Source organism: Phycodurus eques, chromosome 12, assembly GCF_024500275.1.
Source record: "Phycodurus eques isolate BA_2022a chromosome 12, UOR_Pequ_1.1, whole genome shotgun sequence".
In the NCBI taxonomy this organism is placed as follows: domain Eukaryota; kingdom Metazoa; phylum Chordata; class Actinopteri; order Syngnathiformes; family Syngnathidae; genus Phycodurus; species Phycodurus eques.
In genome coordinates this window covers 22192688-22219298 of record NC_084536.1, presented here as the reverse complement: position 1 = coordinate 22219298, position 26611 = coordinate 22192688, and the positions used below count along the sequence as shown (strand labels likewise).

Below are 26611 nucleotides of genomic sequence, written 5' to 3'. Positions count from 1 at the left end.
AACGCAATGATTTTCCGATGATGCTTTGACATCTTTGCTTGTTTGCATTCATTGCTTGCCGAAATTATTTGGCCCAAACCCCTGGAAGCGAACCAGTGCACTAAGACATTAAATGGTTACTAAAATTTGATGTTGAAAATAACTTTCTAGAAAATGTGCTCGAAGGAACAAGGTGTTTTTTAAAAAAAAACAATATTACAATGACTCGTCCTAATGGCACAATGATGAATTGTATATTTATTCATTTATTTTTATTTGTTTCTATGCAGGTCCATGAAAATATGTTTATCTTAAAATGACTCCATGGTGCAAAAGAGTTAAGGACCGGTGATCTAGAAAATGGCTCCAAATATGTATACATTCATAAGCACAGTATTCTGAGTAATTTACTTTTATTGGATTTTTTTCATACAGAATAAAAATAAATAAATAAATAAATAAAATAAAAAAACAAGCATGATCCCACATTAGATGGCGCAGCAATTTAGTGTCAGTGATCAGGACACACACGCTTGTATAAAATTATTTGGCCTTTATGCACGCATATAAATGATTGTTTCTCAGCATTCACACAATTACTATCACGTTATGCTTCCCAGTTAACGCGCCGTCATTCTTTGCATGTCCTGCTTGCAAGTAGTTCTCTGCTAGTAAGTTGACAGTCTAACTGAAAAAGAAAGTGGAGCTGCAGACAAGCGAAAAGTTTCGAGACCTTTAGGGTCTTTGGTGCATTGCGTGTGCGCCTACACGATGCCCAAGATGCGTGCCACCCACCAGCGACAGGGCATAATGACTCTGCAAGCTACCTGGCACCCTCTGTAGTTGTACGGCCAGGGCCAGTGGCCGCGCAGAGGCTCGCATATTCTCTGACAGTGCGTGTAGCCGCGTTGGCATTCGGCGCAGCAGATCCCCTGGTGGTCCAGCATGGAGTCAAAGGTCACAGCGCCTCCGTCGCCGTCGCCGGCGCCAGCGACGGTCCCGGTGCCTCCGCCGCGCTGCAAGTTTTGCAAGCGGTGTTAATTTTGATGAGCGATCTCTTTTAAAATTCATGCTCATTTGCAATTTAGATCGTCTGAAGAAAAAAAAAAAAGTCCAAAGCTCTCATCCGGCCAAACATGTGACTGGGGTTCTCTTAGGCAATATGAATTTTTATAAGCAATGGGAGTTTTGGCCTCACTTTTATAAGTTCAACAACTTAGGGTGAGCAGCTTTTGTCCGGGTGACCTGCGTTTATGGCTGCTGACGCCACACCCTCACCTACTCGGTGCTAACTTAAGATACTAAACACCACACTTTTATGCTCTATAAAACTGTCCTTAGTTTTTTTTCCTTTTCAGCACTACTTTCTGTTGTTAATATTTTTCTGTCTACTGATTATCTCCATCCTACGGGCTTATTTTCTTTCCACCTACCTACCAAGCATCCATCCATTCCATCTTCTCATTCTGTATCCAAGGTTGTTTCAATAACACAGTTATTTCTTTTACGACATTTTTTTGTAACAAGACAAAACACGTGCAAAGCAATCATGTGTAAAAGAGTTGAAGTTTTAAAGGTTAGTGTTGCCTCTTTATGGCTCATGTAAAATCCAGGAGCGTCGAAGCTTCGTTTTCAGTACGACGTGCTCTACTCACATGGTAAGGGTTCTCGGGGTTGAATCCCGATCCCACATCTGACTGAAGCCCTTCCTCTCCTCCATGTTCCCCCAACTTGGAGGAGTCCTCCTTTCCCGTCACCTCCAACACCTCCACGCGGGACTGCCGCTTGGCCCGCTGCGAGTCCCTCCTCCTCCTCTTCCTCTTCATCCCATCTGTCAGGGCAGCCACAAGAGGCGAGAGTATTGGGTCAGTGTTCACGAGACGCCCGCCGTGTCCTCCCGAGTGCAATTCTACATGGGCCCGAACCTCCTCAGATGTGGTGATTTATTCAATTAGCAGCAGTGATATGAAGTGTCCTTGCATATTTCATAAATATTCTTTTATTTTTTTTCATACAATACATAAGCCTTTGTTAGTATTCAGTTGACATGTGTTTCACTCACTTCTGTGACTGGCACAAGTGTGTTGACATATAGCGTAAGCAAGGCAGTACAACAACTGAGACTTGAGTAAACCACTGGCAGCTTCAAAATGGTGAGCTGCCAACCACCTTCAAACCACCAACAATGCTACGGTACAAACACATAAATTGTTTGTGATTCCATCGATTCCATTTCAGCAGACGACGCAATATAGATCACCACAAATGTGCATAATATTATTGCTGGTTGACATTTGCTGCGGTAGAGTCAATTAGTGAGATTCACATCATACTAAAAAGTCACGTCAGTCATTGCGTATATGAATGCACATCATTTATCACACTTCGGATAGTGTCGGTTGTCAATATCTGATGTCGGTGTATCGCTACTGTACTGAGAGATAACGATGTGATACGTTGTATTACAGTATGTAGCGTTCACAGGACATAAAAGCCAGTACAAGATTGGTCATGATTTACATAAAGAAATGAAAAGACGGATTTTTAATTACAGACTGCTTTAATTACAGTGTTACCTGGAAGTAAGTAAGTATATGCCGTCCATAATGCCATTCATTGTTCACAGGCTCTATTGCTATTGTTCCGACTGAGACAGTTAATTGTTTTATTAGGATAGAATTGATGTTTCTAAACTGGGCTAATAAATCATTTTTTTCTCAGGAAGATCAAATGGAATTATAACGTTTTGGAAAAGAGTTCTTCTGTGCCGCGAAGTTCAAAGACGTGGTAATGTGTGAGGTTGGCATATTGTGAGCAATCGATGCACCTGGGTCAACCTCTTTTCACACAGGATTAATGCTGCACGTTTGGCTTTTTCCCTTGACGTCTGAAAAGACGATGATGATTTGGACGAGCAGTACAGTCGAAAAAAAAAAAATATCTACCAGAAGTTACTGGGAAATGAGCAGACTACATTCTACAACTACATTCGAAGCAGCGTCCAAGTACTTTTTTCCAGCGTTACCGAGCTCCGTTCTTGATTTTATTTCGGTAAGATGTTATTTCCTATTTTTGTTCAATTGTCTTGACAAAGTGGTTATTGACCAACTTGAAGGATATGATTTAATTTGGATTTTTTTGTTTGTAACTTGTGTCTTACATTTGAGCCAATCTGTTATTGTTTGACAAGAACTGAGTGACTATGTCGACTTCTAAGTCAGTGTCTTGCGCTACCCACCGAGTCACTTTACAGATTGGAAGGTGGTCTGACTTATTAAATGCCAAGTAATATAACGATTTAGTGGGGCACTTCCCTCAATGCAGACTTCCACTGGGATAGACTATGAAAGTCTTTTGAAATAGACCAAAGTGTGCCACATCAGGTCAGTTTTTCCCCAGACTTTGGAATGCTGTGTGTCACTTTATGAAAGCAAACCTTTGGGAATGAGCGGTTGGAGCCAGTAAATAGGTAGCTCTCCGCACAGAGCCAAAATCTTGGGGCTCAAGAAAGCGATGTCCTTCAGCGGCTGCTCTGAAGAAACCCAGACGAGGAGCTCATCATCAAACCTCACTGGCATGCCTTCGTCAGTCTGCCAGGAGAAGCAGAAGCGCTCTCTGGGAAAAGCCGGCAGGACTGAAAAGTGACTGATAAAAAGTGGAAACTGTGACATTCAGGAGAAAACAGTGTGCATATACCAGGTCAGACATCAGCGAGTCTTTGTTGTCAGCTCCCAGAGGAGGAAGGTTGCCTTTGATTTGGGATTTTATATAACACTTGTCTCCCCCGAAGAATCGGATTGCAGTTATTCCCTGCGCCAAATCACAGAGATGCCATGTTTACACTCACAGCTGCGCGAAAGCACACAGACTGAACGTCGGCTCAAGCTTTTTCACAACGGGACAAAAGTCGCTCACGTTTTGAAAGTCCCGAATCTCCACGGCCTCCTCGTCTCCGCTGCCCGTTTTGAACCTCTCCACGTTGTCGCCGGAATCGATTTCCACGAAGCCGTCCGTCACCTCCCCGTTGATGTTCATGCTGTAATGAGCGCTGTACACCTGTGAGCGTTCCGCACAGGACGTTAAACGACTCATTAGTCGAGTGGGAAGCGGTAAAAGTGCAACGGGGCAGGGAAACAAGCGCGGTGCTGCTTTTACTTTCATCACGTTGGCTTCCATTCAAGAAGTCCTGTTTGCTTTGTGCTCAGCAGGAAGCGAGCGCCGGGCGCCGTGGGGGGATCTTTGCCTTACAGGTGAGCTCATTAAGAAGCGAGTCAATACGGAAATATGCGGTGGGCTCGGAAGCATTTGATGCGCTTTCATAAACACATTTCAAAATGCACATTTCACATTTGCATTAAGGTGATTGACAGGCCGGCCTCATTATATTTTTCCTCATAACACAACGTTGCAATGATAAAAATTCTATTCTGTCTTTCATTGTTGGCCTGGGACACGCGCTTCACAACCGAAGCGGCAATTAGATGATTACAAGGCCGTTGTTCGTGTCTTTGCAGCAGCGCGTACGTTTAGGCTACTACAACGCCACTGCGTCCAGCTGAGTGGCATTGCTTGAATACGACATCAGTCCGGAACGGTGATCTTAGTGGTTAGCGCGTCTGCCACACAGACGAGCGGTCCTGGATTCAAATCTCGGTTTTGGCCTTGGTGTGGGGAGTTTGCGCGTTCTCTCCGTGCTTGCGTGGGTTATCTACGGGTACTTTGGCCACTTCCCATATCCCCCCCCCCCCTACAAAAAAACATGCATTTTAAGTTTTTTGTTTTAAGTCACTTAATTTGGAAATGTTCCGATATGTCCTTGCAGTTTGTGGGGATGCTTTCATATTTCAGTGTTGTTTTTGCGAGTCAAACCCAAAAGCAACGATTAACGGGTCCTTTCAACCCTTTTCCAAATTCCGAGAATGAACCACACATTTTGATGCAATCCTCCACCCACATTAGATGGCGTACCTAAAATAGCGTTGCAATTTCACGCCACCCATCTGTCTAGGGTAAATATTTCTGATTCATTTGGGCCAATCGCGCCTAGTAGGAGTTCGTCAAAGTATGAGGCCTGGGACTGGCCCAAAATGGCTGCTTTAAACCAAAATGGCTGACTTCCTGTACGCATACAGCGGTCCGTTTTCAAATTCAATCCAAGAACCTCAGAAATGTGCGTCAAAGGTGCTAACTACAAACTCATTGTGCAGCCCCCACTGAAATAATGATTTCAACAACAAAAAAATGCGAATACTACTACACTATTAAGTCAATGCAAACACATTTAAATCCAATGGGCTCACATATGGTTGAATGTTTTCTAATGTAAGCATACTTTAATGGTTTCCCAACCTTTACTCAGCCAGGACATATATTTTATATTAGAAAAATCTCCCGTAACACCAAACAAAATTGTCATAAAAGGGAATACACGGGGTAATCATCTACTTACATAGATGAACAAAGATACTGCAGTTTTACTAAATAATTACCTTAGTTATAATAACCTTAGTGAAACTGAATCATTTAAGAATCACCACTTTAAACGACAATTACAGTCGCCGTTGTTAAGATATTTGCCCCCCTCCCCCAATGCAAAGCACCTTCCTCGAGTATTCCGGTTTCAGGTCTTACTTTAACTTTGCCGTGATAGAAATCACACTTACGTTCCTCTCGTTTTCCTTCCTGAGGAGGAGAGAGGCCACGGAGGCGCACAGCATCAACACGGCGCCGACGGAGAGAGCCACAGCTCCATATCGCAGCAGCCCACCGCTCACTGTGGGAGTTTTGACCTTTGCAGAATTCAAAAGAACCAAGTGAGACACATCAGTCAGTGCCCAACACCTGCAGCGTAATACCCACCAAAACTCCAGTTTGTCTTACCTGATGTGTGAAAGGCTCAAAACGACCACTTTGTTGAGTTTTTTGGTGTTCTTCCATTGCCACCCTGCAATTCGTTCTCCCTGAAAACTCTTCTGCTTCTCTTTGGAGACTCCCACTGTGCTCCAAGATTCTTTTTTTGACCGGTCAGTGTGAATGACGTGCAAAGGAATTCTTTCCCTCTTGATGTTACCTGTGGGGGTGTCATGCAGTGGTGCCAAACCAAAACCACTTTTTCTGTGTGTGAGTGTGTGTGTGTGGGTGGGGGGGAAAAAGGTCTGAACTGAGTGATAAATATCAGCACTGTGGAGATGGAAAGCCTGTTTTAGTTTGTGTGCTCCAGTGTGATTAATGCTGCCTTTATCCTCTTAATAGTTTAATGAGCTCCGTGATCCGCAGCGCTGTGTCGTCGCGTCGGCACGCACAATCAAACACAAGCGCGGGGCTTAATTCATGAAGGTTGCGCTGGGAAAGCCAGCTCGGTGGTTGGGGCGAGTCACGTGATCTCAAATGATCTTCAAATCGAAAAAAAGCACGGGGTGGGGAGGGGGGGAACAAACAGGCTAAGAGAGTCAAATATGCAGTGCTGCTGTTGCTTGGAAACAGATTGAACCTCATTTTCTGTATAATTGGTATGCTGGAAGGCAATCCGAAAGGTGATGGAGTTATTTGACCTTTGGAGGAAAAAAAAAAGTATGCAATTGTGAAGCGCATTTGATCAACAACGCAGTATTTGCATGCAAATTGAAGGCAGCACACAGAATGACTATGACACTGTCTTATATGCATGTTATCAGTTTAGCACAAGGCCACATTTTGGACGCAGATGAGGTTATTTAGCCGCTTCTCACAGTCATTTTCTAGGGTTGCACACAAAAAGTAATGAACTGCAATGATTGGGAAATGGGCATATTGAAAATTAATAAATAAAGAATTCTATGAATGAGTTATTACAGAAATAAAACATTATAGCATTTGTCATGACTCATCAGTTGAGAATTCAGTAGGATTTTTTTTTTTAATTACAAAAATATAATGTGCATGTTGAGTAGAGATGAAGTTTCTTTCAAGGTCTCTATCGCCTTGGAATTTTTGGTAAATTATCGTATTTTTGCAGTAAATTATATACTCTTAAGAATGCATGTCAGCAATATTTGTGAAATAAAATTATTTAGGTGGGGTCTCTTCCCACTATGGTTTAGTAGGATTGATAAAAAAAACTAATAAAAAAGAAAATAACAATAATGATCTGAATTTGAATTAAAGGCAAATTACAGCATTTTTGTAGCAACATTTTTTTTTTAGAGCAGTGTCTCTGCTTTCAATTGGTGATTTAAATGTAGAAAATAAATTAAGTGAATGAATGCTTGCTTTGGACTTTTTGCATCAATATGTATGTTTTGTGACAGCCATGTTTGTGGAATGAGATGAGGTTATTTAGATGGAGCCTCTTCTCACTATAATTTAGTAAGCTTTATGTACAAAAAGTAGTTAAAAGGGCTGATTAGGAAATTGGCATATGTCATTTGAATGTAGAAATTAAATAAGGGAATGAGTGTTATGTTATGAATTCATATATATCATATTATTGCATTTCTCATTGCTCATCAGTTGAGAATTTAGTTTAAATTCGAACAAAAATAATACTGGGTTGATTGGAAATTTTATATATTTGATTGGTTTGGAAGTTTCTTATGTCCATTAAAATAGTAAAAATAATAAATACTGTATGCAAATTTCCATATCCGAACACCATGTTCAAGCATAAGGGGAGGATGCCGTCAAGCTGAAGAAGGAGTCCTATCGGGCCTTTTTGGCCTGTGGGACCCCTGAGGCAGCTGATGGGTACCGGCTGGCCAAAAGGAATGCAGCTTTGGTTGTCACTGAAGCAAAAACTCAGGTATGGGAGGAGTTCGGTGAGGCAATGGAGAACGACTTCCGGACGGCTTCGACAAAATTCTGGTCCACCATCCGGCGTCTCAAGAGGGGGAAGCAGTGCACCACAAACACTGTGTATAGTGGGGATCGGGCGCTGCTGACCTTGACTCAGGACGTTGTGAGTCGGTGGGGAGAATACTTCGAAGACCTCCTCAATTCCACCGACACGCCTTCCCATGAGGAAGCAGAGTCTGGGGTCTCTGAGGTGGGCTCCCATATCTCTGGGGTTGAGGTCACCGAGGTGGTTAAAAAGCTCCTCGGTGGCAAGGCCCTGGGGGTGGATGAGATTCGCCCGGAGTTCCTTAAGGCTCTGGATGTGGTGGGGCTGTCCTGGTTGACACGCCTCTGCAACATCACGTGGACAGTGCCTCTGGATTGACAAACTGGGGTGGTGGTCCCCCTTTTTAAGAAGGGGAACCTGAGGGTGTGTTCCAACTACAGGGGGATCACACTCCTCAGCCTCCCTAGTAAGGTCTATTCAGGGGTGCTGGAGAGGAGGGTCCGTCGGGAAGTCAAATCTCAGATTCAAGAGGAGCAGTATGGTTTTCGTCCTGGCTGTGGAACAGTGGACCAGCTCTTCACCCTCGACAGGGTCTTCTCGGGTGCATGTGGGGGGTGCTTCGTAAGTATGGGGTACCGAACCCCCTGATATGGGCTGTTTGGTCACTGTACGACCGGAGCCAGAGTTTAGTCAGCTATCCGGTGATAAGTCGGACTTGTTTCCGGTGAGGGTTGAACTCTGCCAAGGCTGCCCTTTGTCACAGATTCTGTTCATAACTTTTATTGACAGAATTTGAAGGCGCAGCCGAGGGGTAGAGGGGGTCCGATTTGGTGGCCTCAGTGTGAAGCGGCTGGAATGCGAATCAGCACCTCCAAATCTGAGACCATGGTCCTCAGTCGGAAAAGGGTTGCGTGGCCTCTCCAGGTCAGGGATGAGATCCTGCCCCAAGTGGAGGAGTTCAAGTATGTTGGAGTCTTGTTCACGAGTGAGGGAAGAATGGAATGGGAGATCGACAGGCTGATCGGTGTAGCGTCTGCAGTGATGCGGACTTTGTATCGATCCGTTGTGGTAAAGAAGGAGCTAAGCCGAAAGGAAAAACATAAACAGTGGTTTGGGATTGCATTTATCAATTCAATGTAATTTTTCGTGCAACATGTCAGGAAAACGGCAGCCTACTGTGCTAACCGACTGGTTAGCACACATCTGCCTCACAATTCGAAAACTACTACACTATTGCACATCAATTGCCTCACAATTCTGAGGACCGGGCTTCAAATCCGGGCCTCTCCTGTGTGGAGTTTGCATGTTGTCCCCGTGCCTGCGTGGGTTTTCTTCTGGGACTCTGGTTTCCTCCCACATCCCAAAAACATGCAGGGTAGGTTAAATGACGACTCTAAATTGCCCGTAGGTGTGAATGTGAGTGTGAAAGGTTGTTTGTTTCTATGTGCCCTGCGATTGGCTGACAACCGGTTCAGGATGTATGATAGCTGGGATAGGCTCCAGCACCAATATATATATATATATATATATCCATCCATCCATCCATCCACTTTCTGAGCCGCTTCTCCTCACTAGGGTCGCGGGCGTGCTGGAGCCTATCCCAGCTGTCATCAGGCAGGAGGCGTGGTACACCCTGAACTGATTGCCAGCCAATCGCAGGGCGCATAGAAACAAACAACCATTCGCACTCACAGTCATGCCTACGGGCAATTTAGAGTCTCCAATTAATGCATGTTTTTGGGATGTGGGAGGAAACCGGAGTGCCCGGAGAAAACCCACGCAGGCACGGGGAGAACATGCAAACTCCACACAGGCAGGGCCCCACGGGGATTGAACCCGGATCCTCAGAACTGTGAGGCTGACGCTCTAACCAGTCGGCCATCGTGCCGCCATATATTTATATATATATTTAGCTAAATTATATATATATCTATATCTATATATATCTATATATATATATATATATATATATCTATATCTATATATATCTATATATATATATATATATATATATATATATATATATATATATATATATATATATATATATTTGCGAATAAATAATTATATAATTGAATGTTGCCAGAGCAGCATGTCCATCACTCCAGATGATAATTTTGAAGGATTTTGTACAAAATGTAATGTACTAAATTTTAAATGAATGTTTTTTCGTTAATTAAAAATATATATATATATATATTTAAAAAAATATATATATATATATATTTTTTTTTTTACTGCAGTGGGGCAGCCATATTTGTAGAATATTTTTGTTGCATTTTAAACAAGTTCAATGATCCACTTGTTCTTCTATTTCTGAAATCCATCAGATAAGATGATATCCCGGAAGAAGAAAAATTATTGAACAATAAGACAACATTCTTTTTCACTCTTTATTTGTGCAACAACGTGAACAAGAAAGAAAGAAAATAATACCACTAACATTGTTCATATTGATTGTTTTTCACAGCAGAAGAGCCCCTCGATGCCCCATGTCCCTTTTAAATAACACATGCTCTTGAAAAGTCTTAATAAAAGTCATCATTTACACTGAAGCCTTATGAAAAATATATTATTAATGTACAAAATCTTGCATATTACACATGATCTTACACGTAAGATAGGCCAACAGACAAATGACGTAGAACCACTCACAACACAGTCGAGTCAGTTAAGAAGTACTGTACAATGCAACGTTTTTAAGAGTTTGTATACTCTGGGATGGAGATCTCGTCTGTTTCCTGTATTCTGGCCGGTGTGGGCGGCCCGACGAGGATGTAATCGAACTCCTGGTGTTGGACCTTTTCGTACACGCTTTGCAGGCCGTTGCCTTTGGGCACGTGCGACGGATAGTAGTGTTCCCTCCTGCCGTCCCGAGGAAGCGAAGCCGTCTTGGAGAAGGTCGAGAGGTTGGACCCGGACGCCATGCTGGTGTTGGGCCTGCTTGCCGACGGGCTCCAGCATCTATCCGAGTGCCCCAGCACTTTGCACTCGCTGGTGCACGCCCACAGAGCTGCGGGGACAACCACATTCATTGTTTGACCTTGACGCAAGATAACTGCCGCGTCGCTGTGATGCTCACCGTTTGTGGGGGGCGAGTCTTTTTTGTGCACGTCCCCGCTTATGTCGGAATCGCTGTCGTTAAAGTCGCTGTCCCCTTTGCCGCTGTCCTTGCCGCTGATGTGCGGATCCCTCGCTGAGATGGTTGTGAACGAATTACCCTTCCATATTGTTATCGGTCGCACTGCTTCCTTCCCGTAACCGGGTAGAGTGGAGTAGCCCTGAAAGTCACAAGAGGGAAGAAATGAGGAGAGATAAATGGCAAGAAACACTTTCACCATGTTAGAAATGCAAAGACGCTGGTGAGCTGGAGTTGAACCCAGCTGTGGTGCACCGTGGACTGGTTGCCAAGCCAATCACAATCAATTAGTGTGGCTAATGAACCGCGACGCTATTAGTGACAATATCCAATGATCCATCCATCTATTTTCATTACAGCTTGGGGAGCTTTAAGCCTATCCCGGCTGACCCTGAAAGACGGACTACACCGTGGTTGGGGCGAATGTGACTTGCTTATCCCATTACTGACTCACCTTTAATTTGCCCTCCATGACCCCGTTGTTCGGCTCAAAGGCGCCCGCCGCCGGGTGCCCGTCCTCGCAAGTCATCTCCACTGCGTTGTTGGCGGCCACGGGCGGCTGCTCGGGGAAGGGGCGCGGCTCGAAGGCTTTGCCCGCGTGGCCTCCGATCAACGCGTCCACGCGAGCGCTCTCGGCGCTCTCGGCCTTTTTGGGCGCCTCCTCTCGCTCGTCGTAGCCCTCCCTCGTCTCCTTCCTGCGGCGGCTGCAAATGGTTGTGATGAGAATGATAGCCAGCAGGAGAAGGGAACAGCTCCCCGCCAGGACGATGATGACGGCGACGGACGTGTCCCACTCAAATAGATACTCGCCGCCGTCCTGGGCGGACGAGGGCAGGCTGGGGACGGTGCCTTCGATGAAATTGAAGTGTATGATGGCCGTGGAGGTCAGCGAAGGGGAGCCGTTGTCGCTGACCGACACCACCACTTTGACATTGTCAGCGAGGTCGTACGTCAGCTGTCGGCTCACGTGCACCTTCCCTGTGTCTTTGTTTACAGAGAAGCCCAGGAGCCCCCCTTCCGTTATCTTGTAGGACAACTGCGCGTTCAGGCCCTCGTCCGCGTCTGTGGCCTTGATGTGCGTAACCACGTAACCCGCAGGGGCGTCTTTCGGCAGGAAGACATCTGCGGAACCTTTGTAAAGAGGCGGCTCAACGATAGAAGGCTCGTTGTCGTTCTGATCGACTATTTTTAAGCGGATGACAGCCGTGCTCTGTAGCTGCGGGAAGCCGCCGTCGCTGGCTTGAACGTGTACGTCCAGCTGCCTCATGACCTCGTAGTTGAAACTGCGTAGCGCGTAGATGGACCCCGACACTGAATTGAGCGAGACAAAAGTGTTCACGGGGGAGCCCATGATCAGACTGTCCACGAGTCTGTAGGTTATTTTGCCATTGTGGGCCAAATCGGCGTCCGCGGCCTCCACGGTGGCGATGTAGGCGCCGGGGGCGTTGTTCTCCGCCACAGACACCTCGTACACGGGCTTGGTGAAGTGCGGGGCGTTGTCGTTCTCGTCGCTGATTCGGATCGTGTACTGGGTGATTTTTCTGAGAGGGGGTGACCCGAAGTCCTCGGCCATGACCGTCAGGTTGTACTCGCTGATCTTCTCTCGGTCTAAGGGGGCCGCCGTCACGATCACGTAGCTGTCCTCGTAGGCTTGCCGTAGTTTAAAGTGGTCGTGGCCGTACAGGGTGCAGTGGACCTGGCTGTTCACCCCGGAGTCCCTGTCCGAGGTGGTGACCAGAGCCACCAAGCTGTCCTTTTCCGCCGCCTCGCTGATGTGCGCTGTGCCCGTGGTGATGGAGGTCATGGGCGTGATGCTGATGCCCGGCGAGTTGTCGTTGACGTCGCTGACGTGAATGACGATTTTGCACGCCGAGGGGGTCGGGTTGGGGCCCAGGTCGCTGGCCTGTACGTCCAGCTCGTACGTACGCTTGTCCTCAAAGTCCACCGGGCTCCTGAGCGTCAGGCGGCCCGATTTGTTATCCACGTGGAAAAGATCCCGGATCTGGTGAGAAACCTGCTTCCCGAAAACCGTACACCACCTCGCCGTTGGGACCCTCGTCGGCATCCACGGCGTTCAGGTCCAGGATCACGCTGCCGACCGGCGCGTCCTCCGGCAAACTCACCGAGAAACTGTTCTGATCGAAAACCGGACTGTTGTCGTTAAAGTCCGTCACTCGGACAGTTATCTCGGTTGAGCCGGACCTGGACGGGTTCCCGCCGTCTACGGCCGTCAGATCCAAGGAAAAAGACGCCTGGGTCTCTCTGTCGAGCTCCTTCATCAGTACCAATTCTGCATATTTAACCCCGTCCGCTCTCAGGAGGACATCGATGGTGAAGTGACTGTTGACCGAAATCTGATAGCTTTGGATGTAGTTGGAGCCCACGTCGGCGTCCGCGGCCGGGTCCAGGGGAACACGAGAGCCCACGGCTGCCTTCTCGGAGATCTCCACCACAGACTCGGCGCTTGGAAACGCCGGCGAGTTGTCGTTGACGTCTTTTACTTCCACCTCGACGTGGATCAATCTGTACCGCTCTTTGGAGAAATTCACCACATCGAAAGTGACGAGACACTGTGGAGTGTGTCGGCACATTCTCTCGCGGTCCATCCGCTCGCCGACGCTCAGCTGCCCGTCGCTCTCCCTCACCCGGATGAACGAGTCGTTAAACTGCCTCATCATCCTAAAATTGGTCCTGGAGGAGTGGGGCAGGCTCAAGGACATGTCCTTGGCCAGGTTTCCGATCACCGTGCCCGCCGCCTCCTCCTCGTTGCACTGGTAGCGGATCGTATTCCCCTCGGTCCGGCCCAGAGAGGCGCAGAGAAAAGGATGAAAGGAGAGCACAAATATCCACCAGTGGCAATAAGTCATCAACAGCATCTTGATAGCATCCATCCAGACGGCGGAGAGAGAGAGAGGGAGAGACAGAGAGAGAGAGAAAGAAAGAAAGAAAGAGAAAGAAAGAAAGCGGTCCGCGTCTGGAGCCAACTGGCCGCGCACTGAGACTGAGAGCGGGGGTACGAAAGTAACTTTGCGCCTTTACGCACACGCAGCAGACAGTCACGCACACGCGTGGCGACGCGCCTCCGACACCTCGGGATTCTGCACTGGCGGGGTTGGGAGCACTCGGCGCGCTAATAACACCAAGTGTGGCCAATCCGCGTCTTTAGAATTATATATTTATATGCGAGCAACGCACACGCGCGCGCGCGAGCCTGTTGTTGGGGCGCACACGGAGGCAATTTGAAGACGAGCGCAATCGTGCTTTGTGATACTTTCGCGCGCCGTTTATCGTCATGTTGCAGCCTTTGTTTACCGGGGAAAAAGGCATTTCTTCTCTCTTTTGATGTGCACTTATTGTCTTCAGCACCACAATGTGTGCGCGCGCGCGCTTGTTTATTGACGACTGATGCTCTGGAGATGTTTTTTTTTTTTTTTTTTTTTTTTTCGCTTCTCTCTAAAATGAAAACATTATCTGCAGATTGCCAAAGAAAAAGGAATCAATGGAGAGCAAGTTAATACATTGCAACATATCATATCTAAAACCTCCGGGCACCGTACACATTTTAAACCACTTTGAGCACTTTGAAAAGTGATATATAGTGACTATACCGAATGCCTTAACTTAGGAGTTATTTTTTAATTCTTTTATTATTATTATTGTTTTTAGTTATGAGCTGTTGCTGTTTCGAGTGAGCTTTCGAGCGAGCTTCATATATGCCAAGGCTCCAGTGAAGTGGGGGGGAAAAAAGGAGGATCCACATTCAACATGCACTTGCAGCCTATTGAACAGGACAAACCGTCACTCACTAGCCCACGCCTCTTAAAGGCACATGTCACACACAAATACTACAGTGCGTGCGTGTGTGACTTTCAGATTCATACTACTTTCTAAAAGCAGTTTTTAATACAGTGCTATTTGTCTTTGTCAATTAAAAACATTTATTTTTTTATTGGTGCTGGAACAGATTAATGGCATTTTGACTCTTGTCAATGGGGAAAATTGTAATTAAAAAGCCCATGATTACGAAGTAAGTGGTTCAATTGCAAAATCAATATTGTATGACCGAATTTCATCCAATTCAATTCTTCAATTCTAAAATGTTTGTTTTATTGAGTTAGTCATTCGTTGGGTGTGCATCTGACTTTATAATTCCTGCTCACTCTCCTCATCCTGTCAAGTCAAGTTTATTTGTGTAGCCCTTAATTACAAAAGTGTCTCAAAGGGATTCGCAGGCCTACAGGCCCGTGATCTAAACCCCCAGGCGGGCAAGGAAAAACTCAAAAACCCAAAGCAAGAAACGTTGACAAGGGTCCACAGATGGGTGGGCAACATTTATCACATAGTACATTAAAACAGGCCAAAATCCTATATCTGTTGTGTGGGGCAGCAAGTTGGAATGGAAACAACATAGTGTGCTTGACTGGTGTGTGTGATGGTACAACATTTGAAAGATTATAGATATAAATATAAATTTTGAGGGTTGTTACAGCTAATCTACTTTTTTTTTTTGGAACGTGGAAGGATGCTGTAGTGCACATAAACACAAGAATATGCAAACTCAACACAGAAGGAGCCATACTGAGATTCAAACCCAGGGTCTTTTTGTTGTGAGGCATCAGTGCCAAACACACAAAACGCCTGCGATGATCCCCTCGCACAGTAAAATCTTCCTAAGCCTTCTTATGGCGGGGGGAGAGGTTGACTTCTACAGCGTTATGTTCTTAAATAAAGAAAATATGTGCATTTGAATGCAAGGTCAGGAAAAGACAGAAAATGTTCACGTTTTTTTGCACTTTAGAAAGCACAGCTTGATTGTTCAATGCAATATTTAGTAAAAATACAATTTAAAAAACTTTGGATATCAGATAGTAGAATGTTAAACATTGTCATATACAATAAGAACTTTAATAGTTTAAATGCATGCAGTGTCATTTTATGAAACTACTCAAGGCCGCCCACTTCCAAATGCTTCGACTGTGTCCGATTTTATGATTTTATCAATTTCCATGTGCCTGTATAAAGTGACACATAACCCATATGGCTTTTCATTGACACACATGCACAGATGCCCAAATTGTCCGTAACTTCCCGAGAGCGTCAACACCAGACAGCGACAACACAGAAGTGAACAATAATAAATAAATAACACAAATATTCATCATTACATGTTACAAGGTTACATGTTTGGTTTGCCTGTGCTGACTCTTCTACCCGTTGGTTTAAATGTTGGTAACATGTAATGTTGGACACAACTCAAGTGTATGGAATTGAGCATCACGAATACACAGCCTCTGCTTTCACTGCAGTTTAGATTTACGCTACGCTCACATTGGCACATATCACATACATATCTGATTTTTCCCTCCCCCCCCCCCACTTTTGGAAGAGGCCTGATTCCAAAGTTCAAGCTATCAGAGTCTATGCATTTTCTTCACTTTAATGCTGACACGACGCACATCCCAATTGTGCCATTTGAGAGCAAAAAAAAAAAAAAAAAACAGAATTGAATTGTATCACTTGAAACTCAACTTTGAGTGCAAGCAGAGAACTCCAACTATACGTAAAAGCAGCAAGAAAAACCAGAAGAAACGTTTCCGTCGGGAAGACGTCGCAAACAAGTCCGACACGCAGCTCCCTGTTACGAGACTAAATAGGTGCGTAGCTGAAAACTAGCCATTTACGGTATTTTTAAGGGTAGAGTAATGTTTGTAGATGTTTATAATCGTTTGAAACACTATTAAAGTGTTTTGGGATAATAGTTGTTGGTCTATTTACGGTCTAAACTATCAGTACAATTATAACTAAAATGACATCACATTTAGAGGGTACCAATTATTTGCAGAAATTCGCAAAAATTCCGACCTGGCTCAGTACGTCTCCCCTGCTCCTATAAGTTTTTTTGTTATCTGCCAATTTTTTTTAAATATATGTGAGCGAGCCGTTCTGCACTTCTGCCTCACCGTTACGTAACAGTGGAGCTAATTTACATAATAACCGCCCCCACACAGAGTTGCTCCTCCCATGACTTGATCATCTCGGCTGGGCAAAGATCCGGAGCCACTTTAAAGTGATGGCTGTACTCAACCATTTGAAACGCTTTCATGCGGAAAAACCCATATCCCCATTGGTGTCACGTACGTGGTTAAGGCGAGGGCGAGTAACGCAAGGTAAGAACATGGTGGACCCAATTGCAGGGAGGCAAGGCAGGAGTGCGGGAGTCTCAAAATAATATTTAATCTTAGAAAAGGGAAAACTGAACAAAGTCCCACAACAGATACCACTCAAATCAAAGTAACAAAGAAACACTCGAATATCTAAAACTGGAAACAAACTATGACCTGTGAGTAAGACGTGAAATAGAAAGGGAAAATGACACCTGACAATGACATACCACAATGATAAAGACAACTGACGACTATGACATGGCAGAGACATGTGACAACGACAATGAACCGACAAGAACTGAAGGAAACCAGGGAACTAAATACAAACAGATAGACGAGACAACGAGGAACACCTGGACAAGACATGAGTGGCTGGAGAGAGCTGATTGGTCGACACTAAGCAGACGAGAACAGGTGGACACAACAACTTAATGAGCACACGACAAACATGGAACACAGGAAAACATGGAACAAAACTAAACACAACCCAAACCAAAACACAGACCATGACAATTGGGTGCGACGCCCCATTATGTCAAAGCCAAAAGGTAAGCGGAGCTGCAGTGAATTTTGTTGGATGCACAGATTACCATTACCTTCTGATAAAAGGGGTGCATGTGTGTTTGGTCATGTGTCCAACCGAAGTGCTGCCTTCATGAATAAAAAAAGTTTTTATTGCCGTTGAAGTCGCTGTAGTCATAAAGCCAGGGCTCCGCCCCTGGTTTCCATGGTAACGACAGCCAGACTTGACATCCTTACAATGCCCAAAACAAATACTGCATTATGCAGCCATGGAAACATTCCCACATCAGATGGGATAGTCTTGCATGCGCAGGTGCTGAATCCAAGCACGAAAACTCGCCGTGTTGGTGTAATGCTGCAGTTGAATAAAACTAAGTGCAAGTTCCACGTGGCACAGGTCGGGGCGAGGCCACGCTGTGGTGGGCGCATGACAATCGGCGACGGCCTTTGCACACAGACAATTCTACAATGGAAGAACATGAATGCTGAGCGCTGAACCCTCTCTGCTCAGTCAACGTGAATTTGAACACAACAAAACATTGCATAATGACATCATCCTTGAACAGTGCCACAAAGTTGCAGTGTTTATAGTTTTTATTCCAGAAGTGCAATGTGTGTGTGTGTGTGTGTGTGTGTGTGTGTCGGCTGGTCATTGGAATGAATGATGAGTAAAATGGACTCCTTTATCGCTGCTGTCTCATTTTATGATGCACTTCCGGTTTAGGGCGCAAAGATGTTTCCCCATTGACTCTCGTTAGAAGTTTGATATGTGCTCTAGGCCGTTTTGTAATGCAAATATCATTTCCGAGGTAGGGTGTTGAATTCCACCATCCGTTAGCCTTCGAGTCAGACTCATAATATGGGTCAGTCGTGTCTCCAGGCACCATTTTATGCCTGTGATTACTGTTATGTTGTCTGTCTACATGTGTTGCGCCACTGTTTGTGTTCATATATCTATTACGCAAAGGGTCATAACACCGTGACAACGATGCTATTTGTTCGCCCTTCTATGAAATGTCGTATTTTGTTATCATTAAGCTAAACGGACTGTCGTAAGGGTAAGCCACGTGGTTGTTTTATATGCATAATAATGTTTAGTTTGACTCTAAACTTCCACTGGGTAGGCAAATAAACAGCTTGCCCCTATTGTTGACCATCCCCAGGTGGCCACACCCACCGAGCCATGAATAGGGAGGCTCCACAACCTAGAATTTAGAACTGAAGAGGCCTTTTGGGTTCAAAGTAAAATGTCTTCAACAAACAAGAACAGTCCGGTTGTTTCGATTCAACCTCTGCGGATTTCCGCAACCTGGCCAACGGAAGGCCTGCACAGAAATTAGTTGTGTATGTAATGTAATTTGGATAAGTGTTTGTAAATTGGGCATCCTAGTTCAGGTCATTCAAGTATACACCATCATATCTGGGAAATACACAGATATTCTGTCAAATATTTTTTTGCTCAACCTCCTCCATTATTTTTTGCTCTATTTTGTACTTTTGTCAGAGAGATGAATTGAAAGGAATGACAAGCACAAAGCATTCTTTGTGTTTTTTTTTTTTACCACCTCAGTCTCTGCTTATTTGCCGCCCATTTTTATTCGTACGCCTTTATTTTCCTCACGTCTAAATCTTCGGCTGCTATACATCTTAATGAAAAGATGTTGAGGATGACAGATTGTGTCCATTTGGCTGCGAGTGATCTGCCATCAGTCACGGCGTGTGCACACTTCGCCACGTAAGACAACGACTTTGACAATAATGAAGTGAAACGTTGGGAAAAGCCCACAGAGGCACAGTGAAGTGGAAGAGGATGCAGCTGACAGCGGCGTGTTGGAGCCGTGTTACGCTCGCAATCTTCGTGCTCCTCAAAGAAAACATCACACTGGGAAGAAAATGTTTTGGAATAGCATGTCACAGTAGCACAGTGCGACCCTGAATGTCATCAATTTATCACCCATATATCACCGGTACAGAGGACTAGGTTGTAAATATTATTTCGAGACGGACGTCAGTGTCATTCGGTCCCACAATGTCGGGCTTCTGAATTAGCAGCACCTCTGCTGGCTGCAGCCAAGCAATGCACTCCATTTTGGCTCATTTGCATGCGTAATCAACAATCAACTTCACACAAACGACTGAATTCTGAACAACCAGTTAATTATACCCATTCCTCCTATACGTAGACTCATTTACAAACTTTATACTGTATATTGATTATCCAAATGAATTGTTTCCTGTTTTTCACCTGCCCATAACAGAAATTTACCTAGAGCAGGCTGCTCCATGCGGGCAGATGCTATTTATGTGTTTGTATTTAGACGTGGTGAAGCAACATGTGGCTCATGACCCAACGTTATCATAAACATAACAGATTGATGATGTTCATTTCCAGAAAGCGGAGAGATCGTACAGAGCAGACGTACAAGCTCTTCTGACTAAGACGGCATCTGCTGTTGTACTTAACCCGAAGAGCCGGAACCTCATGCTACTTCGAAAGACAAAAACATTATTCGATCACATGTGACGTGTCGAACTTCTATATATATATATAGTTATAAACAAACAACAGGGAAAAACACTTCCTCCTCGGTTGTTAGAGGTAATTATATAAAGCTTAACAGTGGGCAAACGTTAAGAGGCGATGATGTTGTCATGTTTCATATTCGGTGCATTCCCTTGGCAGCACGAATCGACAACGTGTAGTACAGACATCAAATTCTCACCCCGAAACACACGTCTTCCACATAAAATGGGTTTATCCCCGAATGATCTACGCTTGATACAACGAGACAGTGAGACACGAACGGGAGGTGATTGCGGAAGCATGTTAAAAACTGACAACCGATCCTTCGACATCATTGTAATATTTGGATCAACTTATTTTGCCACATGAGAAAAGCTACGCCTATTTATATCATCTTTTCTATTTCTACTTGTGTGCTTCACCGTCACAGATCTCCTTCATTCCTTCCTTTATTAATTTCTTCAGCAAAGAATTGACTGCAAGACGAACTGTCCTTGCATCATGCTCTTGAATGCACCATAAAGACTACAGCCCACAGGAAGGACTGTTAATTCTGCTGTAAGAGCAAATACCTCTGCGTAGCAGCGAGGGGCATTGGTCCATGCGTACGGTTCGAAAATGGAATAGATATTGATTAAAAAAACAACAACAACAACAACAACAACAAAAAAGGAGATAGGTTGCAGGTATTTCTTTCGCTAACATTCGTTTCTTTTGTTAGTCTCTTGTTACGGAAAAACACGAGCTTCAGGTCGCGTCCTAATTGGCTATCGCTCTTTTTCGCGTCCTTGGCTCACACACTTATGGATATTTTCATTGTATTTATTAACTGTAGTAATTAAATGCTTTTTTTTGTTTTTTTTTTGTTAATGTATTCAGCACATTGTTTCTTTGTATTTTAAAGCCTGACCAGGGACTAAAACTACCAATTTGCTGAAGCTAAACATCTTCAATGCATCGCATTTTCCCATTTTTAAAGGCAACAAGGAGCAATGGAAAGGAATACACAACATTTCAGCAACCCAGTATATTAATAACATTTATTACATATGAAATACGCTACCGCTCACTTGGTTTGATGTTATGGTAAAAGTTAACAGCGGGCATCGGGGCAGCGGCATGCTGTAGCCTACATAGTTGAGGTAATTCCGTGTCACTTTAATGTTAGACGTTTTGTGTTTCCCCATAATCTTAGTCGTCCGTGTGTTTTGCTCACCTGTTGGTTCTGTTTTTGTTGTTGTTGAAATGCGAGTGGAGGTTGTATTTTGTGTAGTGACTTCTTGCTAGCATTCATATCATGATGAGCGGCGTGTCGATGGCGAACCATAAGTCAAAGTAGTTTGCCATCTACCAACACTATATACGCGTCCCACGTAAAGTACTTTTGGAAAGATGAAAGCGCTGCTGTGATTGGATGCTGAGATGGCAATTTTGACCTTGTTTTGGCGGTTCTTGAGAAAATGATTACCGCTTTGTGGATACCCCGCTTTATATTGCTAGCTGGACGACGCCCACCCACACCCCCATAAAAAAAAAAAAAAAAAAAAAAAGATTTCCATGCAAGAAAATAGATTTTCTTTCCACACGCAATGATGAAAAAAAAAAAACACTTTTTTTTTTTTTTTTTTTTTGCAATTACATGTCACCCATCTGTCTCCTATACATTGTTCAAATTTGGTAGCCATTGCACAGAATGTCAAGGACTTTTCAGGCCTGTTGTTTTTAGACTATTCCTAATAAATGGAACGCTGCTTAGTGAAACGGAATTTTCCGGTAATCAATTTTTGGAGGCCATGCCCACAACCGCAATAGTTAATTTACCCCAGGAGAAACACACCTGCAATATGTTGTGACTTGTGAGGAGAGTAAGCAAAGCAAAGCGAGCAATATATTTGTCTTAAGAATAAAAATGAAGAAATGAAACAATCTCGCCCCCACCTGCTTGCACCCTAATTACAGTCATTTTGTAGGTCTTTGTAGGGTGAGTCTTCAATAAACACAATATGCATGTTCTTGGGATGAAGGTGGAAGGCCGAGTACCCAGATAAAAACCCACACAAGCGTGCCGAGAACATGCAAACAGGACAAAGGGAGGCGGGAAACAAGACTCTAACCCGGAACCTTAGAACTGAAAAAACAGAAAAAACAGCCACGCTAACCTTTATCCCGCCACCTGTCATTCCATAGATTCAAAACAATTCCTATGAAACCGACCTGCCAGAGCAAGAGCTGAATGTAATGTACTTTTAATGAAGTAAATAAAAGCGCAGCGTGCATTGCGGATGCTTCATTAAACAGGCTGATAAACAATCGCTACTTGTTTCACCACCGTTTAAATGCGTATGTTACGTAGGCTGATTTTTACTTTAATGAGAACAGAGGTGATTATAGCTGCGGCGTGGGCGTTCTTTTTCTTTGGATTACATTGAACCGGGTCAAACGGCGCCACCGCCGCCGCCGCCGCCGCCACCACCGCTAGATGGATTATCACACAACAATAGGGCATTATTTCTAACTGGCACTCCGTAGCAGTTGTGTGTTGTGTTTATGATATCTGCATGATTGTTCTAGGATGGAGAGAAGCTCTTTAGCAGATGGTGGTGTAAGAATCCATTCTTTGGCGTGAGCCTCATTTGCATATTTACTTTTTGACTCTTGTCTTGCGATCTAAAATGCAGATGTATTTTTTTATGCTATGATGTTCAAGATGAATTGTGACTCCATCTGACAGAAGCGATAATTACACTGTGGGGAGAAAACACTTTACATACTGTAAACCATTCATCAAGTGAATGACTTTATTTTTACTTTCTGCATGCTGCATTATACATTATGCTTCATTATGATCATTGAAGCAATTTATCCAAATGTTTCGATTTGTTCCTGGTATAGTGATCCATCATCAAAATGAACCGTGACGCAAATGGGAAAATTGTGCCAGTGCTTCCAAATCATTCTTATTTAATTGCACTATTTGTAGCGCTTTCCTTGAAAGTTTGTCATATCCCGACACTTCACTGAGCTAGTTAGGAAGCTAAGCAGCTAATGGAAAATGTAGGCTAATAATAATAATAATAAAAAAAAGATCTTTCAAATTTACAGTTGGCCCACAGACACAATTCCACATTTAATGGGATTGTAAATGCATTCCGTTTCAAGGGGTTGCCTTCGCATTTAAAGTTGTTTAATCACAGTGGTCCGTAATACGCCTGAAGAAATGCCACGATAGTCTGCGTTTGTGGAGGGCACTCTGCTGCACGCTCTCTCACTGCGATTAGAACTCAGCAGCATATTACAGTGGGGCTCGGCTCAATTGAATATCGCTCTATTGGGAGCGCGCTCGCCTTAAAGAACTCAATATTGCAGCTCTTTAAGGTGCCACAATTCTTTCTTTTTGCACATCTGTCTCCCACTTATGTGTCACTACATTGGCCTTCAATACTACTTTTTTTTCCCCCTGTACTTATAATTCTTTAATGTGCAGGGTTATGTTTGTATAGGCGATTCTTTTATTTACGTAATACAAATCCTATATAAATGCACCTCTATATGAACATTAACACCACCATAGAAGTGTGTGCACCTACTGTATATGGCTTGCTCTTCACATATGCCCCTGCATGTGCAAAGCCCCAGCTAGCTCATTTGTGAGCAATTAGGGGGACTTTTTCTTGCTTGAGGAAATGGCAACATGCTCTCAAAAGGAGCCGAGACTTGAGGCCGTGCCGCCCCAGCACCAAATAACAGAGAACAGCTGAATTATGAGCATCGGGCTTGTTTTCGTGCAACTTCACTTTTTTTTGTACAATCATCTCAGCCCAAGCGCATTGCTCAACATCAAAAGCTTTCCACTTGAGTGCGACATCCAAGGTTACCGCAATGTGTTTGGTGATGAAGTTTGACTTGAAAGTAATTAAAACACAACATGCGATAAAACAGTGGTTAGCGATTCTGTCTCACAGTCGAGAGGTCCCGGGTTTAAACCTCAGCTCTGCCCTTTCTGTGTAGCGTTTGCATGTTCGATCCGTGCCTGCGTGGCTTTTCTCGGGGTACTTCAGCTTCATTCCATATTCCAAATGCATTCATTAGTTAGGTTAATTGAAAAAACACGAACTTATTCATAGGTGTGAATGTGAACGGTTGTTTGTATGTGCCGTGTTTAAAACACAAGAACTGTTATTTGCTCGTTGGTTTTGCAAAACTCCATTATGACGACCATGACCGCTCCCGTTGAGCCTCCATTTAAACGTCCAGTATTTTACCAAACCAACTTTTTCTAGGATTTGGGATGTTCTATTGGCTCGATGGTGCCTCAGTAAACATGTGAAATATGAATTAAACTCGTCCAGGCATTCGTGAGTTCCAGACGGTTTTCTGCCGAGAGGCCTTAAATCAGGTCATTCGAATTTCTCCATCTTATCTACATCACTAGCGAAGATCTTCGCCTGTCTCTCTGTTCCCGAGCCAGCGCTGTCAACATAACAAAACACGCGCGCTCTCACAGGTGGGTCTTTTACACGGAGGCAACCAATCAGAGGAAATGGGGTGGTCTTAGCCAAATATGGACAAAGCCGATACAAAACTGGGTCAAACAGAAGTAGTTGTCAGAGGGGCCTTTTCTGGACACACGTATGACAAAACCAAGGTGTTTTTTTTTTTTTATTTAATTGACACTTTTATACTAAGTCCATGATACAGAGTCACTAAATAGAGGTCTAAATAGCCAAAATATGGGACCTTAAAACAAAAATAACTTATCCTGAAAGTAGACCTTAACCAAAGGGTCTATAAAGACGACAAAAACGTTTCTGTGCGGGAGCTCTGATTTTACATAAAGATGCCATGGATCTAACGACGCAGGTGTTGTCACCTTTTTTTCCACTCCTAATTAACCCCTAAATATATCTTTGGTCGATTGTGTCAAAATCCATCTTACGGCCTCAGTAAAGAAGACTAATTATCACGACTTATATATAGTATGTAATGTCAAGAAACTTTGTGATCAATCTCCTAACCAAACAAAAAAGTATGTAGAGACGGGACATTATTGCAGCATTAAATCAACAGATCTGTTTGGGGCCTACCTTATATCGGATAATGGAGAAAACGTACGTAGTTCAGATACAGCTGAAATGAGGTCAACGTTGCTTTTTCCTTTGTCTTTTGAGTTCTATCCGGTGCGGCATTATTGCCCATTGTACTACTAAGACCTATCACATGAAGATTTAACTGTCAGATGACATCTCTTTAAAGGTTAAAAACCTGCTTGTGTCTTTATTTAAGTCACTCTTTTTTCCTCCATGAACATTCCGTGTGCATTTTACATGCCAAGGGCATGGATTGAGACATTCAAGTTCAATGGTGTGTATATGGGCGGGGGCGAAAGAAGGTTTTGCAGAGTTAAAGCAAACATGAGACGCAGCCAGCCTGCCGTGGCTTATCATGGGGCTGTTGAAGTACTCTCTTCAAAACATGCATTTAAATATGGACCGTGAAATCTCCGATGGCTTCCTATCCCAGAGGCAACATCAGATCTTTTTGTTCTGAAGATACACTCAGCTGATTAATTCACACATCAAAACAAAACTGTGCAGAATTTTTTTTTTTTTTTTTTTTTTTTTTTTTTTAAGTAAAGCCTTCAACGTCACCGAATCAAACCCCATCGGAAGTCTTAAACTCAGAAAGAAGCTGGCGTCATGTTTTATTGATTCCTCTCCAGGAGTTTGGAGACAATAAAAGACAGTTGATCGTTTTTCTGTGTTGGTATGGAGAGCTGAGTTGCGATGTTCAAGGTGTCTCTCCAGACATGTCCCGTAGCTGCCATAAACAATCTTAACGGAGGAACAACACAAGACTAGCATGTATTACAGCTAGCGGGCTTCTTTGCTAGCTGTGAGCAACAGATGCTCTGTAACGATTGCAGCAATTACTCCCAAAAAAGACATGAATCATGTGACTATATGGTGACATATATCGTGAGAAAGTCTACCCTCGAGACTGGGATGATGAAGAAGTCAAAGAACACATGGCAAGGGTTCCACGGTTTATGACTGTCCCAAAATGTAGGCGCTACGAACGGTGCGTGGCGTAAAATTACAGCAGACTGTGTTGTCACATGGTATAACAATACACTCTATAAGAATACTGCCGTAACTATTGTTTTATATGCATGGCCTAGAATCGGAATCATCTAAATTTGCCAAGTATGTCAAAAACACACGAGGAATTTGTCTCCGGTAGTTGGAGGCGCTCTAGTATGACAACAGACGGCCATTTGACAGAAAATACTTTTGAAACATAAAAATATAAAAAAAAGTGTTTTTCACACAAATATTTACTTAAAAGAGGAAGGAAACACAAAAGACTTTTGGGGCAAGAATATGTTGTTTGTGCCCCCCACCAGTCTAAACACTGTATTCTGATTAATATTGCATTTGTGGAATAAGAATAAAACCGATAAATTCATC

At 43.9% G+C, this 26611-nt stretch overlaps 2 protein-coding genes across 2 annotated transcripts; both read right to left on the bottom strand.

Annotated features, from left to right (window-relative positions):
* Positions 1-743: 743 nt before the first annotated feature.
* Positions 744-5916, bottom strand: cnmd (chondromodulin). Its single transcript, XM_061692411.1, has 7 exons — positions 5860-5916; positions 5643-5768; positions 3895-4035; positions 3676-3789; positions 3416-3569; positions 1635-1810; positions 744-995 (listed from the first exon to the last, which is right to left on the bottom strand). Exons 1-7 carry the CDS (start codon positions 5914-5916, stop codon positions 744-746), a joined length of 1020 nt encoding a protein of 339 aa, XP_061548395.1.
* A 4318-nt stretch (positions 5917-10234) lies between these two features.
* Positions 10235-14027, bottom strand: si:ch211-199f5.1 (protocadherin-8). The gene is given in 4 exon segments (XM_061692125.1): positions 10235-10808; positions 10878-11076; positions 11389-12963; positions 12965-14027. Coding segments are annotated over 4 exon segments (2949 nt in total). The 5' UTR covers positions 13826-14027; the 3' UTR covers positions 10235-10494.
* Between the last annotated feature and the right edge of the window lie 12584 nt (positions 14028-26611).

Bases quoted from the DNA above. Each gene is read 5' to 3' on its own strand.
- cnmd (XM_061692411.1), bottom strand. From the start codon at position 5,916: ATGGAAGAACACCAAAAAACTCAACAAAGTGGTCGTTTTGAGCCTTTC. The intron at 5,769-5,859 runs GTAAGACAAACT...AATTCTGCAAAG, and splicing joins TTGAGCCTTTCACACATCAG to GTCAAAACTCCCACAGTGAG. The intron at 996-1,634 runs GTGAGTAGAGCA...CAAAACTTGCAG, and splicing joins ACCCCGAGAACCCTTACCAT to CGCGGCGGAGGCACCGGGAC.